Consider the following 19651-nt stretch of genomic DNA (forward strand, 5'->3'; position numbering starts at 1 on the left):
ACTCAGGAGGCCTTAGGACTCAAAAGTTTTAAAAAATTAAACAGGTTTCCCGCTGAAGCACTAGGAATAAAAGCTAACTGTAAGGAAAGGATCATTCAGCAGACCAGAGGGCAGTAGCTTCAGAAGTCACACTGGACACAAGAAGCTGGGGAACTCTAGCAACCGCTCGTGATTCTCATTCCAAAAGTAAAGTGACCAAGCTTAGAGACATCTGTGATGGATGTCAGGGCCCAGGTGCACAGCAGAAGGTCAAGGCAAGTGTAGCAGCAGAACCCAAGGGGAGAAAGGTTGGCAGGGAGAAAGACACATGCCCTGGGGCCACTCCAGAGCCCAGCCTCTGCTCTGCACTGCTCCCGGCCACTGTTCCTGAACCCGCACCACTACCCTAGGGCAACAAGTGAGCACGTGACTCCTTCTGCCTCACCAGGTAACATCAAGTTTCATTCTAGTCTACAAAACACTCACTGTGTGCAGTGCAAGTTCCCCAGTAGTAAGCCTGTACATTATTTCCACATCACTACACAGAGCTTACTCTATGCCTAAGGAATATTTCCAGTTTATTTGAAATTCATGGGCCCATCTCACATTAGGCTTTGACTCACCTCAATCTGGGGCTGTCAAACTGAAATGAGCACACCTGGGTTCTGCTACTGTGTGGTATTTCTGTATCATGAGCAATGAGGACCATCACAGCTCAGGAATGCTGCTCAGGGAACGTACCCAGGCACCTCTCAAGGCCAGGAGGTGTGCGAGTGGAGAAGTGAGGGTCAGAGTTGACCTCCTGTATGGGCCGCAGAAAGCAGCTCCCGCCTGAACTTGTACCACTTACTCTCTCTCCTCTTTGGACCAATTCTCTGCTATAGGAGCCTGCAGATGAGAAATGCCCTCCCTAAATAAACACACTGCCACAGATGGGGTTGAACTGGAACGTGCATACCTATGATGGCCGAGTTCTCATCAGTGAGAAATCATCCTGCTCTGGGTGGTCATCTATGCCTTGGTTTCCTGACTGCTGATGACCAGCAAAACCATATGCAGCTGCCTATGGGGAATAAAACCACCCTGGTGGCTTTCCCTTGCCCCTGTTGCATCCATGGGGAAGGAGCACAGCACACACCCCTCTTAGAGATGCCAGGGCTGCTGCGACCCTGTGGCTCAGAGACATTCTTGTCAGCATTCTAGCTACAACTTCAAAAATTTTTTTTAAAAATCAGATAAATACCAGGCATATAAATACCTTTTCCTAGAGCCAAAATTTACACTATTTTCTTCCTGCGTATAGCCTATGAATTCTACTTCTGAAGAACCTGAAGCCACAGACAACTGGACCGACCAATGTTTAATGAAGGATCACCCATGTGTGCACCAACTTACATTGCCAGCATATGTCTAAATGGGTAAGGAACAGGTCATGTCTTCAAGGTGTCAAAGCACGCTTCACAGTAAGAGCCTTACTGTCAGGTCTTAATGGAACAAAGTAGAGAAGTCTTAATAGAAATTATGTATAAACTGCACACGTTATTCCTTTATGTAATCATATCACTTTATAAAATTCTAACAAAGCAAAATTAAGAAAGCATCTTTGGGCTGGAGGTGTGCCTCAAGTGGCATAGCATCTGTCTAGCAAGGGAAAGCCAAGTTCAAACCCCAGTACTGCCAAAAAGAAAAAAAGAAACCGAAAAAGGACACAGCTAGACTTACACTTACTTACACTTATACATACAGTGTACATTTTATATTGTATATACTAAAACACATCTTTATCATATATAGCATGTATCTTATACCTAAAAAGTAAATGTAAAAAGCTGAATTAATAATATTGTCACTTAGCAAATAAAGTCAAATGAAATGCCAGGTCACATCTAATTTTCAGCACACTGTGAAAAAACTTGACAAAGTGGTCAGACTAAGAAATAATTTCTAACTATACTGGGTTGTAAACACTTCATACCAAAATAGAGGAATTTAAACTAAAGAACTCATTTTTCTTACCCATTTCTGAAGCTGTAATTTCCTGATCTGGTTCATTACTAAATCCACACACTGTGGAGTCTAAAATTTTAGCTGAAAGTGGAACTGTGGCTCAAAGTGGTAGAGCACTAGCCTTGAGCAAAAGAGATCAGGACAGCACCCAGGCCCTGAGTTCAAGCCCCATGACTGACAAAAAAAAAAAAACAAAAACAAAAACAATGAAATTTAGCTGAAATATTATCCTCTGTCCCTGACATAAGATGGCTAACAGCAGATTAAAATTCATAAACACTTTTGTTTAGCTGCTTTAGTAGGATTTATAGGGGTCTAACCCTCTGCCCTGTCTACTCTGTCTCAGAAGGCACCTCTCTGAAGACAAAATAGGAAACCCTCGCCCTTTTCCAACACAAGGGTCTTTCTCTTGGCTCTCAAGACATCTACACTCTCAGATCTCCTCCAAAGGAGGCCTTGCTTCCTTTGCCAGATTCTCCCTCTGCCAGCCTGAGTCCTGGCAAGCCTAGAGTTCAGCATACACTCCAAGCTGTGTGCACCAACACTCAGGTGTGTCTCACCTTTGGTTTCTACGACTCTCCACCTCCATGCACACCTCCACTTGGGTGTTGCACAGACATCTCAGACTGGAGGTATCCCAAATAAGAGTTCCTGGCCCTGGTTCCTAACCCACCAAACAGCTTTTCCCAAGTCTTCTGTTTCAGTACATGGCACTGCCTATGTGCCCAGAACTGCCAAATGTGTTGCCCTTTGAGTCCTCTCCTTTCTAACACGCAGCACCTAATCCATCATAGTTGTTACCTCTATGGCCGTCTTCTGCGGCAGCTGCTCCCCCTGAATGCCTGTCTGACCACCTTCATCCATCATCCAGGCTCCTCCCTGCTCTCCAACCTGTTTCCACCCTCCAATTTCAGGAGTTCCTTTTAAAACTCAAGTCAAACCTGGTTTCTATCCTACTTCAACCCACCAGGGCCTTGAAACACACAGCCAACGAGGCCCAGCACTTCTGGGCCCGGCTGACAGGTCCTTGTCCCCTTCTACCCTAGCCTGAGAAGTGGACTTCCTGACACACATGCAGTCAAGCCTGTCTTCCAGCTCAGGATCCTTGGACACCTACACGTCTTCCTCCTCCCCAGTCGGCTCTCAGAAGCTCAGCGAGGCCCTCCATGCTTATTTATGCCCCTCCATCCCTACTTCTCTTGATTCCATTTTCTTTCAAAATAACCATCATCACCTTGCATGCACTTTTGCACCTGTGTTCTTTTAATAATTATAAATGTCTGTACGCTAAAGAAAGGAAGGCTCTAGTGGACAATCGCAGTCCACAGCTGACTGGCTGGAACAACCTCAGCTAGCCGAGGGCAGCCCTGCGCTCTGTCCAGCAGGCTCCACATTCCTCTGCCTCCTCCTCTATGGCGGAGGGGTCAGGCGCTCAGGGCGGTCACGCAGGGCAGGGTCTCTGTGGTCACCTCACACAGCTCCATGTGCAGTGACACCACACAAACAGAGGTCAGCAGTGACAATTTCAACTCACAGACATTCGCTCACAGCCTCACTACAGCCCACTGAGTCTTACCGAGCTGCATCATAGCACGTTCCTTCTTAGCTTTACGGTAGGAGGAGTTATGTTCTTTTTCAGGGGAAAGGCTATTTTCACTGGTTTTAGTGTCTTTTCTTCCTGACATGAAATTGCACAATGAAAATACGTATTAAACTTACTTTGTAATGTTGGATGGTTATTTTTTAAAATGAATTAAAATGTACTCTATATCTCAGTTCTCAGTTCTGCTGTAATATACTACTTAGGAATGAGTAGAAATGACCACATTCTTATGCAGATGTCTTCTGAGCTCACAGAGATTAGGAATCTACACACAGCTTACATATGGTGCCCTCACAGTCTCGTGGATGCAAAGCTTACTCTTGAAAGGAATATACAAGTCCATGTCTTGAGAACCTCTAGGTGCATGGCAGAATGCTGAGACATGCCAGCTTGGCTGGAAAGGGCCTGGGGAAGGTCAGTGCCTGGCCAGTAAGCAGGAAGATAAGTCCATTATGCTGCTGACTAAAGGTAGGGAAGCTCACTAACACAAAGCGTACAAGTCCCTGTGAGAAAAACTTGGTAACAATCCCATGGCACCAGTTCTGTAGAACATGGAGGAAGTGTCCGGAGTGCTTAGAAAGGAGATGATATCTACTGAGAAACTCTGAGCAGCAGTGGGAGAACTACTAGACTAACTGAGAAATGAAGGCTGGATTTAGCATACTACCAAAAATCAGCACTTATCTCCATCCAATAAGTATCATTACAGAACAGAAGATGCCACCATCAGAGCAATCAGCCATCACTCTCACTGACACACCAGCACATGCACACATGTCTCTTCAGAAGAAAAGATGCTCGACCAACTTGAAACTAGAGGTGTCCGATCCTCCTAAACTAAGGAAAGCATAGCTGTAACACAAATCAGCTAAGTTCTGAGAAGTTTGACATAGTCTTAAAATGGATCTAGAAGGGCTGGGAAGGTGGCTCAGTGGTAGAGCACTTGCCTTGTGTGCATGAGAACCTGGGTTCAATTCCTCATCACTACATAAGCAGAAAAAGCTGGAAGTGGTGCTGTGGCTCAAGTGGTAGAGTGCTCACCTTGAGCTGAAGAGCTGAGGAAGAACACAGACCCAGAGATCAGGCCTCACAACACACACACACACACACACACACACACACACACACACACACACACACACACACACACACACACACACACACACACACACACACACACACACACACACACACACACACACACACACGTATCCAGAAGAACAAAAGAAAAAAATATGAAACAGCTTAAAAGATCAGGCCTCACAACACACACACACACACACACACACACACACACACACACACACACACACACACACAAATGTATCCAGAAGAACAAAAGAAAAAAATATGAAACAGCTTAAAACTCTTTTGTAAAGAATAATGAGAGTAGCTGGGCACTGGTGGCACATGCCTGTAATCCTAGTTACTCAGGAGGCTGAGATCAAAGCCAGTCCAGACAGCAAAGTCCATGAGACCCTTATCTCCAAGAAACCACCAGAAAACCGGAAGTGGTGTGATGGTTCAAGTGGTAGAGTGCTAGCCTTGAGCTGAAGAGCTCAGGGACAGTGCCCAGGCCCAGAGTACAAGCCCCACGACCAATAAAAAAAAAAAAAAAAAAAGAGCTGGGAACCAGTGGCTCATGCCAATAATCCTAGCTACTCAGGAGGCTGAGATCTGAGGATCACCATTCAAAGCCAGCCCAGGCAGGAATGTCCATCAGACTCTTAACTCCAATCAACACTAGAAAACCACAAGTGGCTCTGTGGCTCAAGCAGTAGAGTGCTCACTTTGAGCTGAAGAGCACAGGGACAGCACCCAAGCCCAGAGTTCAAGCCCCACAACTGACAAAAAAAATAATAATAATGAGAGCTAATAAGCAGTAAAACAGAAAACAGTGGAGATTGAAAAAAAAAAGTAAGAAAAATCCAGACCTCAGTACACAAAGCATTGCAGAGTACAAGGGAAAGAAGGGAAAGGTAAGATTAACTAGCACATGCCTCTAACTACTACTGAATTATTATGAAAATATAAACAACTTCAGAGCCTTGCCTTACAGCATGAATTAAAATAGGAGACTGACTGAAAAGATTAAATATGTACATAAATATGACTGGTAAAACATACATCTTCATATCTTCTGCCTGTCTGCTCTTTTGGTTCAGGATGTAATAGGATAAAATCTGCCTACCAATGTAACAGATAAAGACCCATGAAAACAAGGCTAGCAATTATTTCTTCAAAGTGAAAATTCCATAATGTCTTTTAGATTTCTAAACAAGTTTCTAGTAAAAGGAGGCTACTCTATCCTTTGTGTGGTATGATATGATGTGGTGTGAGCGTGCAGGTGTGTGGTAAACCACAAGTCATCATGTCCATACAGTCTGCTAGCTCCCAGCCACGGCAGTCCTGTTCCCACCTCAGAAGCTCTCCACATACAAGCAGCTTTGCAGTACCTTCCACAGCATTTTTGGGTCGCCGTTTTGCGTTTTTTGACAACTTCCCTGTACTGGTGGAAATTTCAACCTTAAAGAAAAAAGAACGAAAGGGAGTTAAGTGGTTCACACCGTGATAGCATCAGCAGGTTTCTCTCTCAAGCTTCACTTGAGGAAACAAGTACTCAAACAATGCAGCACCCCTAAATAGGGAAGGAGAGCCATATAACACTGTAACTAAGCCCTCAAGTCCTTACAGAGAAGGACATCAACACTCTTTCACCTAAATTTACGTGCTTTTGTATAGCCTCAGGTGGGGCAGCAATCCACTGAGCCTGAATGCAGAGATACTGCCAGGTCATCTGGTACATGACAAGACAGACACAGATGCTGCTCATAGGCATTTGCCTGTATTGATAATGTTGTATAGACCACTAATGATATCATAAATATCCAAATGGCTCTCGGCAGATGTACAGATAAAGACTCAGTCTCTGCTGCCATCCACAGTTGTGGCCTGATGAGACACATCTGGAGAACTGTGCTGCAACATTAAGCAATTTCCTAGTTGCCAACACCCTCAGTGTACTTAAACACACAAAGGGGTGCCATTAGGTGACACGATCTTAGAGACTACGTACCAGTGTGGATGCAGTCCATCTATTACCAAACATTGTTATGTGGTGCATGACTGCTCTTAATTATTGAAATGCATTTGTATACATCTCTGAAACCTTACACCACATTTCAACAAAATACAAGGCAGGGAACACAGGACAGCCCTATCTGCTATCTCCTCCTGTTGGCACAGCTCCAGTCTCAATGATTCTTCCCCTGAGCAGCCACAGTGGACCTCAACAGGTCCCAGCCCTACCCGTGTCCTTCATCTCCTCTGTGAGAACACTTCAAAATGGATGATGGAAGTTGGCTTCAACTCTTCAATGTTGACTATATGACTCAAGATGAGTCAAAGACCTGCATGATGACGTACCAAAGATAATAGGCCATGACTGTACCTCACCATAGGAGAGAATTGCAGAATCCCAAATTCATCAAGCAGAACTTACAAGGGGTCCTTCCAGTTGGCCTCTCTTTCTTGTCAGCATAGTGTCTTGATCCTTCCCAGAGTCATCCTCAGCGCCACCCCTACCCTCTCTCCTATCTCTGATTATACACCACACCCCTAATTGTCAAGATGTAAATAAACCCAGAATGCCCACAGAAAACCATCCATGTTTTACCCAGTGACAAACCATGAAAGTCACTGTGTATGTGTGTATGTGTATGCTTGTGTGTACATGTATGTTGGTCCTGGGGCTTGAACTCAGGGCCTGAGTGCTGTCCCTGAGCTTCTGTATTCAAGGCTAGTGCTCTGCCACTCGGACCACAGCTCCAATTCTAGGTGCTTTGGTGGTTAATTGAAAGTAAGAGCCCTGCCTGGGCTGACTTCAAACCTTTATCCTCAGATCTAAGTCTCCTGAGTAGCTAAGATTACAAGCATGAGCAACAGGAACCTGGCGTACAAGCCACTATCTTGACAGTAAAATAAAGATGGGGCTGCTCTGTGTAAGCTCAAACAAGTCTCTTCCTAGACCTAGCAGACCAGAAGAAGACAAAGCTTCTGTAATTCTACTAGAGCGTGCATCCTTGAAACTTCTTTAAAGCTTACCTCTATTTCTGCTTTGCAGTCTTTTAAAGAAGCATCTGACAACTTTTTAGACACCTCTGCTGACGTTGTTGACTAGAAAAAGAAAAACACTTCTTTAAACTTTATTATTCTAATCAGTAAAATCTTTCAAGTAACACTAATTACCAAACAAGATAATCCTCTACATAAACACCAGTTACTGCTACAGATCTCATCCAATTGCTACTACTCTGCTCAAGGTGGGAGGTTAATGGACCAGAGGTAATGACCTGAGTGCAGGTCTGCCCTACATGGGTCACCCTCCCAAGTCCCATTATCATCAGCTGTGGCCCTGAGAGAGACTGTCAGGAGGTGGTTAGGCCCCCCAGACATCTCAGCCAGCTCCTAGGCTCTAGCAATCACACCGTAACCCTCTGATTTCTCAATAAGTTTCACTTTTCTTCACCAACACATCCACAAGGTGGCTGGAGATCTCACCCTTGTTTTTTTGTTTGTTTTTTGCCAGTCCTGGGGCTTGACCTCAGGGCCTGAGCACTGTCCCTGAGTGTCTTTTTTTTTTTTTTTTTTTTTGGTCTGTAGTGGGGCTTGAACACTAGGCTTGGGTACTATCCCTGCGCTCTTCAGCTCAAGGCGAGCACTCTACCTCTTGAGCCACAGAGCCACTTCCGGTTTTCTAATAGTTTATTGGAGATCAGAGTCTCACAGACTTTTCTGCCCGGGCTGGCTTTGAACCATGATCCTCAGATCTCAGCCTCCTGAGTAGCTAGGATTACAGGCATGAGCTATCGGCGCCCAGCTAGCCTGAGCGTCTTTTGCTCAAGGTTAGCACTCTACCACTTGAGCCACTGTGCCACTTCTGGCTTTTTCTGTTTATGTGGTACTGAGGAATCGAACCCAGGGCTTCATGCATGTACTCTACCACTAGCCACATTCCTAGCCCCTCATGCTCTGTTCTTGAAGGAAATGAAATGGGGAGGAGTCATGGATGAGTAAGCCAGAGAATAGAATGACTATTGGATCTGCTGTTCTCAATAAGGGATACTAACCCCAATTCTAGGAACTGGGGCTCTTTGGGAAGTGTTTCACAACAGCTCATGCCTTCATGGCACTGCTGACCACAAAAGACCTTGCCCTTGCCTCCCAGATCCACACAGCTCAATAAAGACACATGAAGCCGGGCGCCGGTGGCTCACGCCTGTAATCCTAGCTACTCAGGAGGCTGAGATCTGAGGATTGTGGTTCAAAGCCAGCCCGGGCAGGAAAGTCTGTGAGACTCTTATCTCCAATAAACCACTAGAAAACCGGAAGTGGCGCTATGGCTCAAGCAGTAGAGCGCTTGCCTTGAGCTGAAGAGCTGAGGGACAGTGCCCAGACCCAGAGCTCAAGCTCCAAAACTGACAAAAAATAAAAAATAAAATAAAGACACATGAAGATTCTCAGAAGAGCCAAGCAAACAAAATCACCACCAAATATCTAAACAGGTCTGACCTCATTCCATGGTTTTAAATCCCTCCAAACAAACCCATGCTGTACTTTATCCACTATACCCACATTTGTACTTGGTTCTGAAGATCCCAAACACCAGGTACAATGTTTCTCTATGGAATTGTCTTCTATATAACACTTAGTCTCAGCACCAGCAACTCTAGGGAGCATACATGGGAGCGCTCAATCTGTAGACTTCAAGTACTGAAGGCTGTCTCATTCGGGGTGGCCCTGCACCAGGAAAACACACCAGAATACACAGATACCTCACAAAGACCAGGTCAGTGAAAAATATATTTCCTTAGACCACTAAGAAGAAAAGATAGTGAATGTCTCTGATTTCTAAACACACAGGAAGCAGACCATCTTTTCATGACATGGACCATGGACATGTTACTATAGGATATGTACGGGAGATAAAAAACTGACATCATAACAGTAAAACCCCAAGATTCCCAGCAGGACCCTATACTCAATTACTAACAAAACCACAACATACAGGGGCTGGGAAGGTGGCTCAGTGATATAGTGCTTGCCTTGCATGCATGAGGCCCTGGGTTCGATTTCTCAGTACCACATAAGCAAAAAGAAAAAAAAAGTCGGAAGTGGTGCTGTGGCTCAAGTGGTAGAGCGCTAGCCTTGAGCTGAAGAGCTGAGGGACAGCACCCATGCCCAGAGTCCAGGCCCCATGACCGGACCCAAAAACAAAAACAAAAACAAAAACAAAAACCACAACATGCATTTTGGACAGGCACCCCCTTTCTCATTACAATAGCAGATCTCAAGATGGGTACACAATGACTTCCATAGAAAAATTAGTTTACATTATGGCTCCCACTCGGGTCGCCATGAATCTTTATATACTCTGACTCACAAGAAAGGCAGCAGGAAAAACATCCTGAGTCCAAGTAAACTGAGCGTTTAGGAAGCATAGTTTGAAATCAAAAAAGAATTTTCTGGCCAATCAAAAGTCTACCTGAAGTATTTCTCATTAAACCAGAATTACAGTCAACTGAAGTTCTGCTAATGCCTAAAAGACTCTGAAAGTAGTCTAATCCTTAATAAGTTCAATAATGTGCATGATCTGAAAAAAGACCATGCATACAACTGACCCGATCTGTAACCAGGCTTATGGTGTCAATCATCAGAAAAGCACACAAGCCCCAACACACACACACACACACACACACACACACACACACACACACACACACACACACACACACACACACACACACACACACACCCCCAGGGGAAAGCACACAAGCCCCAACACACACACACACACACACACACACACACACACACACACACACACACACACACACACACACACACACACACACACACACACACACACACACACACACACACACACACACACACACACACACACACCCAGGGGAAAGCAAATCGCAAACTATCTGGCAAGTCAAAGATAAGGACAACATGGGCAACGTAGAGTCTATGAAAACTGTTGTTTACCCTACTAGCCTAGAAAGTCTTAAAAGTCAACAGACAGCAAGTATGTGGGTGTCTTCCTGGCTTATACTCCTCCCAGACCATCACCTCATCCAGAGGCCTCCTGTACTTCTACCCCATCCCTGTCTTGACTCACACTCCACTCCTTTACCAAAAACATTTTACAGACCTACTATGTGCAGACACTTGGCTAGACTGGAAATTCAACAGTGAACACACAAGTAACAAACCCAAAGCATGTTCTGGTGGATATAAAGTGGGGACTGGTTGAAAGACTATGCCTTAGTAAAAGGCTGAACAGTGAACTACTAATGAGCAGCAAAAACCTTTAAAAATTAGAAAAAGATATCAGGCAAGAAGCGGGCTCCTGTTTGGGTTGCTACCAGGAATCCAAGAGGGATGTAATTTCAAGTCACTGTAAAAGAAAACCATTCTAAGACACTTTCTTAGAAAACAGCCAGGGTAGCTGGGAATGTGGCTTTGTGGCAGAGTGCCTACCTAGCATGCATGAAGCCCTGAGTTCAAACCCTGGGTTCTTCAGTACCACATACACAGAAAAAGCCAGAAGTGGTTCTATGGCTCAAGTGCTATAAAGTGCTAGCCTTGAGCAAAAGAAGTTCAGGGGGGGCTGGGAAGGTGGCTCAGTGGTAGAGCACTTGCCTTGCATGCCTGAGGCCCTGGGTTCGATTCCTCAGCACCACATAAGCAAAAAGAAAAAAGTCGGAAGTGGCGCTGTGGCTCAAGTGGTAGAGCACTAGCCTTGAGCTGAGGGACAGCACCCAGGCCCAGAGTTCAGGCCCCACGACAGGACCCAAAAAAAAAAAAAAAAAAAGTTCAGGGATAGTTCCCAGACCCTGAGTTCAAGACGCAGGACAAAACAACAAAAAAAAGAAAACAGCCAGGGTCTTTCTAAGTCAGTGTCTGAATCTGTACTTACCTTTTTCTCCAGTTTGTCCTGTTCTCTGTTCTTGTCACGCTCGTGGTCCTTGGCGTGCTCCCCATTTTTCACTCTCCGTCGCTCCCGGTCTTTCCCCTTGTCCCGGTCACGTTCTCGGTCCCTGTCTTTCAACCTCTCTTTTTCTTTCCCTCCCTCGCTCCTCCTCTCTCTCTCTTTCTCCCGGTCTGCATCGCGGTCCCGATCCTTGTGCCCTCGGTCTCTGTCCCTGTCTCTGTCCTGCTTGGCCCTATTTCTGCTCTTCTCTCTCTCCCCTTCTCGGTATTTGTCCTTGTCGGGATCCTCATGTCGGTCTCTGCCATTCTCCTTGCTCTTCTCCTTGTCCCTATCCTTCTCCCTGGATTTGCTTTCTTCTTTCAGTTCTTCCTTATGTTTTCCCTCTCTGCTTGTACTTCCATCCTTTATTTCAGAGTTTCTTTTATCCTAAAAAAAAAAAAAAGTACATACACATCACGTGTGCATCTTGTCTCCTAGATAAAGGGCTCAGTATCTGAAGATGTGCAGCTTGCAGCTCACCTCTTTATGCGCTCTGGACTCTTCCTCCTTCACATTCTTATTGTCCGGCTCCTGAGACTTAGAGGCCCTTGGGGCTCTTCCTCTCATGTCTGCCTTTTCTCCAGCTAAAACCCTCTTCACTGCATCGTCACTAGACAGCTGGTTATCCAAATGCCAGCCAATGAAACGCAAGGTGAAAGTAAGAGTAATATGTAACAAATGAATATGGCATTTAAAGTAGTTCACTAAACAGATTTTCTGTTTACCATGACATTTTACAAGAAAGTGTTATCCCAGACAAAGCACAGCAGTTCTTGCTAGCACATGAACAAGGATCCACCCAGCTGAGAAGTCCCAGGTCATCTCTACAAGTGGATGAACAAAGACTCACCCAGCTGACGAGTTCCAATACATCTCTGAGTGGATGTGTGAGTAGATGTGTGGTCCCAGTTCATCTCTACAAGTGGATGTGTGAGTGGGCGTATGGGCCTAGTCCATCTCTACGAGTGGATATGTGAGTGGATGGTTCAAGGGTAACAGAGCTGACTCAGAGAGCTCCACAAAAATGTTCTGTTGCTAATGGGATCACAGAAGCTCAGCTGAAGGGCCTTAAGATATGATCCAATGACCTCACATCTACTAGGAAGCCACTACAAAAAAGAAGTATAAGAACTGGTGTGGAAGGGATGTCAAATGGTGCAGTTGCTAAAGAAAGCAGGATAGCAGTTCCTCAGAAGTTCAGACACAGAATGACCTGTACGAATTAGCAATTTTGCTCTGCATTTATACACAAAGAAAATGAAAACTGGTCTGATTTCCATACAATGTTTATGGCAGGATTAGCTTGGATAGGTAAAAAATGGAAGCAACCAACCCAGCATCCACTCACAAATTCATGTATCAGCAAAACCTGGTCTGCCCCCACAAGAGAATATTGGCAACCTTGAAGAAGGGAGCAATCCTGGTATGCTAAAATGCAGGTCAACTTTGAAGATAAAATGTTAGTGAAATAAGCCAATCTTATAAAAGGACAGATACTACCACTTGTATGAGGTACCTGGGGTAGTCAAACTTACAGTGACAGAAAGAAAAGGGTGGTTACCAAGAGCTGGGACAGTTTTCTTCAAAGGTATGGAATCTCAGTTTTGCAGGATAAAAACAATTCTGGCAATAGATGGTAGTGGCAGTTGTGTACCACTATGGACATGTTAAACACCACAAGATTTAGTTATGTGAATTTTAACACAATTAAAAGGCGGGGAGGTGGATATGATTCAGTTTAAGCCTCATCAAATGCCTAAAGTCCTTCTGCAACATGCCTGAGGTGGTTCAGGGTGCTAAGAATATCTTGTCAGCAGCCCTGCTCATCAACTCATCCTTTCCACAAAGATGCACAAGTTACTACACACCAGCACCAGCTGTAAGGATCCAGGACAAGTTGACGACTGAAGGAGACAAACACTAGTAGACAGCCACACGCTCTGGAGACTGAAAGGGAAGAAGGGCCCCAGCCATCAGCAAACCTCACAGATTCCACACAGCTGGCAGGTGAAGCTGGAGGAGGCAGGCAGCCAGGCCTGGAGAAATCAGTGGGCACTGAGACAAGGGTGTAAAGTGAGGGAGAATGCCCAGTGCAGATGTCAGGTGGGTGCAATGACTGGAGTGGAATGGGGAGGAACTGAGTAGAATGGGTGAGAGGTAGAGCAGTGGATGGAGTGTGTAGAATAGGGTGGAGCTGGGTAAGGTGGAGTGGAGCTGAATGGAGTTGAGTAGAGCAGAATGAAATGGAGTGGCTGTGCAGGGTAAGGGCAGAACCTGAAAGAAGCACCAGTGGGTCTCTAGAGGCCATGAGCCAGAGGTGGGACCACAAATGATACAGTAGGGAAAATCAGAGTCCAATCTGCCTTTCAGAAAGAGAAGCCACATAAAGAATGAGGGGATGGGAGGCTAGGGACAGGGACTAGCATACTGGTAAAATCAACACCCGGATCTGGACCTAGATGACAGCAAGGCTCTCTTGAGACCTTCTGAAGCTAGTCTGACCACTCACTACACACCCCACACCACACCTGCACCCATTCGGACACATCTAAGCCGAGGCTCCAGCAGGCACACATCGGGCTGTGTCAATCACACTCCTGGTGAAGGCCCCTAAGGGGACTACTTGGCTTGCCATCAGGATGATGTCTTCCAACATCCAGGCAAATGAAGCCCAGGCTGGGCTAACCAGGAGGCTGAGGTCTGGCACCCACGTTTCTAGTCCACAGAGAGGGCACAGAAGGAACAAATCTACTCTCTGGAAGCCTTTGAAGGTGGCCCAGCTCTTTACCAACAACAAGAGAGGCAGGGAGTCTAGGCAGGAGAAGAAGAGAACAGGGACTCCCCTACAAGCCCCAAGGAAGATGAGCAGCGCCTCTGCTCCCCAGCCCCAGCGGAACAGCCTGGCCTCAAAGGAGCCCCAGACCCAGAAGGAGAAAGTAGCAAGGCAGCTTCCAGCCAGCAGGCAGAAAACAAGTTCTGGAAAGTCCACGTTCCCACGTGCATAGCACACCTCAACATTTTCTCACACCTTTACAAATGGATAAAAAGTCTCCCAGACCTTTAAAAGGCTGGAGAATAGGTGGAAGAAAAGTTCCTCAGCCTGCCAGAGACATTACTTCACTCCTCCCTGAGTGCCGCCCCTCAGCTGGGAAGGGCCTGTGCCGTGGGCTTGCTGCAGCCTTACCTTGTGGAGACAGCACTTTCCAATTGTCTGAAGCAGTTCATTTGTTCTTTCAGGCTCAATTCCCATAACAATGCGGGCTGGTTTGACTGACAAGGGCTCTCCTGAAACCATCACAACCACGTCTATGGCCTTCTGTAAGAAGCTAATTTTTGCATCTTTATCCTGAAACGTTTCCATTTAAAATATACATATTATCACCATGATTTTTCTTCAGATTGAATGAAATATACACATTAAAATACTTGAGAGTCTGCATTATGCTCGGTATATTCCATGGGCACAGAACGTATCCTCTTAATAGAAATGGATGACAATTTTAAAAACACTGACCTTTGGTAACACAACAAGAACTACTTACTAAAAGTTTTGATGAGCCAGTATTAACCTTTAAAATACTAATTCTGTTTTGGCTGTTCTGTTTGATATTTGAGAAAAGGCCTTGCTACATAGCTCAGGCTGAATTCAAACTCTTGATTCTCCTATCTCAGCCTCCTAAGTGCTAAGATTATGGGCTGTGCCACTATATCTGTCTAAGTCTGCAGGGTTTTTTGTTTTGTTTTGTTTTTCTCCAATATTTTTGCTTTGTTTTGTTTTTTGCAGGCTCTGGGACTTGAACTCAGGGCGTGGGAACTGGCCCTGAGCTTTGTTCAAGGCTAGTGCTCTACCACTTGAGTCACAGTGCCACTTCCAACCTTTTCTGAGTAGTTTGCTGGAGATAAAGAGTCTCACAGACTTTTCTGCCCAGGCTGGCTCAACCCACAATCCTCAGATGTCAGCCTCCATATGCTAGGATTATAGGCTATCAGTTTTGTTTAGGTTTTTTGTTTGTTTTTGTTTTTATTTTTAGCAATAGTGGGGTTTGAACTCAGAGCCTCATTCTAGCTAGGCTAGCACACTACCACTTGAGCTATACCTCTAGCCCCTTTTTGTTGGTTATTTGGATATGGAATCTGAGCAAACTTTTCTTCCTAGGATGGTTTCAAACCACAATTCTCAGATCTCAGCTTCTTGGGTAGCTGAGATTATAGGCATGAGCCATGAGCACCCTGTTCTAAGTCTGTTTTTCAGTGGATAAATTTAGCATGGCATGCAGATACCACAAACAAAAAAAAACTAAATGAAAAGGGTATACATCAGCTCACAAATTAATCAGTCTTGTATGCTAAACATCTATCAGCATATAAATGATACATGCCACAAGATGCAGTCTATAAACCAGAGATGTGGAGAGTATCCCACACTCAAACCTACCTTGACATTGTCTGACTTCATCTCGGCATCTGTGTAAAGGCCCTTCATGAAGCCAGTCATCCTAATCACCTTCAAAAGACAGAGAGAGGCCATCATGCAAACCTTGTAGGACAGCTACCTCACCAGCCTCACCCCTTAGCCCCCATGCAGGATGGTCAGAACTCAGGACTCCAACCATTTGTTTCCTTAACACGCAAACTACCAAGCACACAGCACTATACCAGGCAGAATCTGGACAGAATCCAGAAAATAGCTAGGCAGTGAAGACCAAGACTACAGACACTAAGCAAGTGCTGAGGAAGCCCAAGGGAAGGGAAGAGCCAAGGGGTACCAAGAACACCTTCCCAGGAGAAATCACACCTAAACTGGGACCACATGCTAACAAGACAAAAGCCAGAGGAAGGAGCATTCAGGAAGCCCACAGCCAACAAGAGAAATCAATCATACAAGGCTGTGGTCAAGATGAATCTATTCAAGGGATGAGTGTGGGACCACAGGAGCTTGGGGCACAGTCACGTGCAGCCTGATCTGGAAGCCCTTTGCAGCCATTCACAACCACAAACCCAGCAAGGGCTCCAGGGAGGCAGAAAGAGTTCAATGGCAGAGGACCTACTCTTGCAGCATTTCGCCAGCATCAGTTGCCATGGAGGTAACTGATTCCAGAAACAAAAGTAACAGCTTAGCCTGGATATCCAAAACTAGAAGCTTCAGAGGGTCTTCTCTTCACTTCTTAGGATGGTGGATATCCTATACCCCATCATTTTTGTTCATTCTCTCTCCATCCCCCCCCCCGCCCGCCACTCCCCAGGGCTCCTCCCTTCAGGCAATCTGGTTCTCTAATGGCCTCTAAAGCCAGCTTTCAGGCCAGTAGTTTTCTCTGTTCCTCCCCACATAAATAATTGGCCAGAGTCCTGGATTCCATAGAACCAGAGGTTTTCCAAATGTAGTACATTAAACTGAGATTACACCTGTAATCCTAGCACTTGGGAGTCTGAGGCAAGAGGTTCACAAGTTTGAGGACAGCCTGAGCTACACATAGGACCCCATATCCAAAAAGAAATACATAAAAATAAAATGTAGTAGGTTATTATAAAATGAATATAAATAGATAACAGCATTCTCTAAAAAATGAAACAGAACAGAAAATATTAGGTACATGGTATGTAGTAGTACACACCTGAAAGTGTCCTAGGTCCACTACAAAGCATATTTCTGTGAGGCGGTTTTAAAAACAAAAGACAGTCACATGCTACACCAGCCTTCTTCTCTGGACTCCAACTTAGACTTCATTTACATCATGATAATTTCTAATCTAGAAGATTTCATTCCAACATGCTACTTTGCTTGTTTGTTGTTGCTGTTGTTTTTGCTAAGCCTGGAGCTTGAACTGAGGGCCTGGTTGCTGTCTCTGAGCTTTTGTGCTCAAGGCTAGCTTTACTACTGAAACCATAGCTCCACTTCAAGCTTTTTGGTGGTTAATTAGAGATCAGGGTTCACAGATTTTCCTGCCTGGGCTGGCTTCAAACCAAAATCCTCAGATCTTAGCCTCCTGAGTAGCTAGGATTATAAGGGTGAGGCACCAGTACCCAGCACCTACTAGGTTTTATTGATTTGTTCTATTGAGAAGACAGGTAAAAATGACTATAAGATCATCCTACATGTAATATATTCCTGGAGCTTGCTCTCTTTGTCCCTGCCTTGGAAAGTTGAAATTGTGAGCAGTAATTGCTAGTGACAAGATACATTAATGTCACAGAATGGAAGCTAATCTTGATGAAAGAAGTAATCATTCAGCTATACAATTAAAATTACCAAGACAGTAGCTTGAACAAGATAGAGACAGTAAAGAACTTCACAGAAAGCTCTCTACCTATTATATGAAAATATTTTCCAATATCTCTAATGCCTTTATTGAGATGACAGTGTGTTTATACATTAGACACTGATTTCAGCATTAGATTAGGAAAAGTCTGTAAGAAGAGTCAATCTGCTCCTAATGAGACTATGTAGCTCTTTCTCTACCTGTCTACCTGGCCTGCAAAATTAGTTCCTACTTGAGTGTTCCTCCTCTCTCCCACAGAGATGCTCTGCACCCAGCCTCCAGGTGGCCCAAGGGTCCCTACTGGGTGAGGCTTGCTCTGCCCTGCATGGGGCCAAACAGGACTAGCACAGCCTCAGCTGTGAAGGGGGAGTTCACATCTGGGCTAATTCTTTCTTGCTCCCTCTGGTCACAGGGTGGTGGTGAGATGGTGCTCCTTGGAAGGTAGGCAAAATCCAGTGCATTTCTAAACACAATTAGTTTTAACACGGGCAGGCACTCTCGCTGAGTACACATTACAAGCTAACACAGGATGGCCAAAATAATGAAGTTGTTTGGAGAAGAAATAGGTGCCCAGCCTTCCGAAAAGAGTGAGAGATAACAGCTGAGGGACCAACACCGGGTGCAATTGTGAGCTGGAGAGCCCGCAAGTTCAACCGACTCCTAAGTCCCAAGCAGCACCCTAAGTTCCGCAGTGCCCTGGGGGCACTGTCACCCCCTGTGGCGGCCTTCCTGAGCTTACCAGGAACCTGTACATACCCATTCAACAGTGAATGTTTGTTTTGCGATTTCTATGTACCTTCCAGCTCACCGTTCACTGGAGACAAACCAACAACAAAGTGTTGGTGTCTATCACGGGGGAATGCACCACCTTTCTAAGTGAGAGGAGTCCATTTAAAGCTAAGGCAGCCGTGCTGCTGAGCAACAAATACCAAACTATATTCTTAGAGTTCTCCTGTCAGGTCGCCCCTACACAACAAAACACCTGCAGGTATTTATAAAACACCGCCCCCAATATCTCTGTGATGACCGGGCACGAGCAATGCGGAGAGAGGCCTTGGGGAGAGGCAGCGAAAAAGGGTCAACTCGGTTCTCCCTGGATTAGGCCGCCCGGGAACCCAGCGAGAGCAATGCAACGGGCTGGGAGGGGGGCCTGGGGTCGCTCGGCCGGCAGCAGGGCAGACGCAGGCCCGGAGGGGAAGGGGCCTGGGAGGCCCGAGGGGCCCCGGCCTCCCTCCAAGGCCGCCCGCCCCGAGGTGGGCGCGAGGCGGGCGCGGAGCTGGGCCTGCCACGGGCCGGGCTGCGGGAGCGGGGTCCCCGGCCCCGATCTTCACCCGGCCTGCACCCTGACCCCCGCCGGGCCTCGCCCAGAGCCCCGCCCGGGCCTGCGCCCCGCGCCCCGCCGCAGCCTCGACCCCGCCCCGCCCGGCCCGCGCCCCCTCACCTCGGTGATGATGTCGTGCAGGTAGCGGAACGGGGGCTTGTTCAGCAGCTTCTCCGTCAGCGGCGGCCTCCGGATCACCTTGCCCAGCGCCTCCTGCGTCCGCCGCACCACCGCCGCGTTCATGGCGGCGCCTGCTGCGCGGCTGGCCGCCCGCGCCCCTCCGTCGGCCCGGCCGCGCCTCCGCCCCGGCCGCAACCGCCGCTCGCCGCCCGCCGCCGCCTCGGTGCCCCCGAACTCCCATCCCACAGTGCACCGCAGTGGTGCACTGCGCCTGCGCGCGCCACCCGCCGCCCGTCGCCAAGGCCGCGCAGCCTTAGCAACGG

At 46.5% G+C, this 19651-nt stretch overlaps 1 protein-coding gene across 11 annotated transcripts in view; it reads right to left on the minus strand.

Moving 5' to 3' along the window:
- Window positions 1-19546, minus strand: part of Traf3ip1 (TRAF3 interacting protein 1) — a 62917-nt gene extending 43371 nt beyond the window's left edge. For 3 of the 11 annotated variants that reach the window (XM_070004999.1, XM_070004912.1, XM_070004756.1), the window contains exons 1-8: window positions 19329-19545; window positions 16066-16134; window positions 14815-14976; window positions 12111-12248; window positions 11577-12017; window positions 7694-7765; window positions 6046-6115; window positions 3563-3664 (exon numbers count right to left, since the gene is read on the minus strand). In XM_070004999.1, coding sequence (XP_069861100.1) covers window positions 3563-3664; window positions 6046-6115; window positions 7694-7765; window positions 11577-12017; window positions 12111-12248; window positions 14815-14976; window positions 16066-16134; window positions 19329-19451 — 1177 coding nt within the window. In that variant the 5' untranslated portion in view covers window positions 19452-19545. Of the gene's footprint in view, window positions 1-1974; window positions 2080-3562; window positions 3665-6045; window positions 6116-7693; window positions 7766-11576; window positions 12018-12110; window positions 12249-14814; window positions 14977-16065; window positions 16135-19328 lie in introns of all 11 variants that reach the window. The other 8 variants (XM_070005111.1, XM_070004982.1, XM_070005281.1 and 5 more) reach the window with 6 other exon arrangements.
- Between the last annotated feature and the right edge of the window lie 105 nt (window positions 19547-19651).

Source organism: Dipodomys merriami, unplaced genomic scaffold (genome assembly GCF_024711535.1).
Source record: "Dipodomys merriami isolate MVZ:Mamm:240054 unplaced genomic scaffold, mDipMer1.0.p SCAF_1, whole genome shotgun sequence".
Classification (NCBI taxonomy): domain Eukaryota; kingdom Metazoa; phylum Chordata; class Mammalia; order Rodentia; family Heteromyidae; genus Dipodomys; species Dipodomys merriami.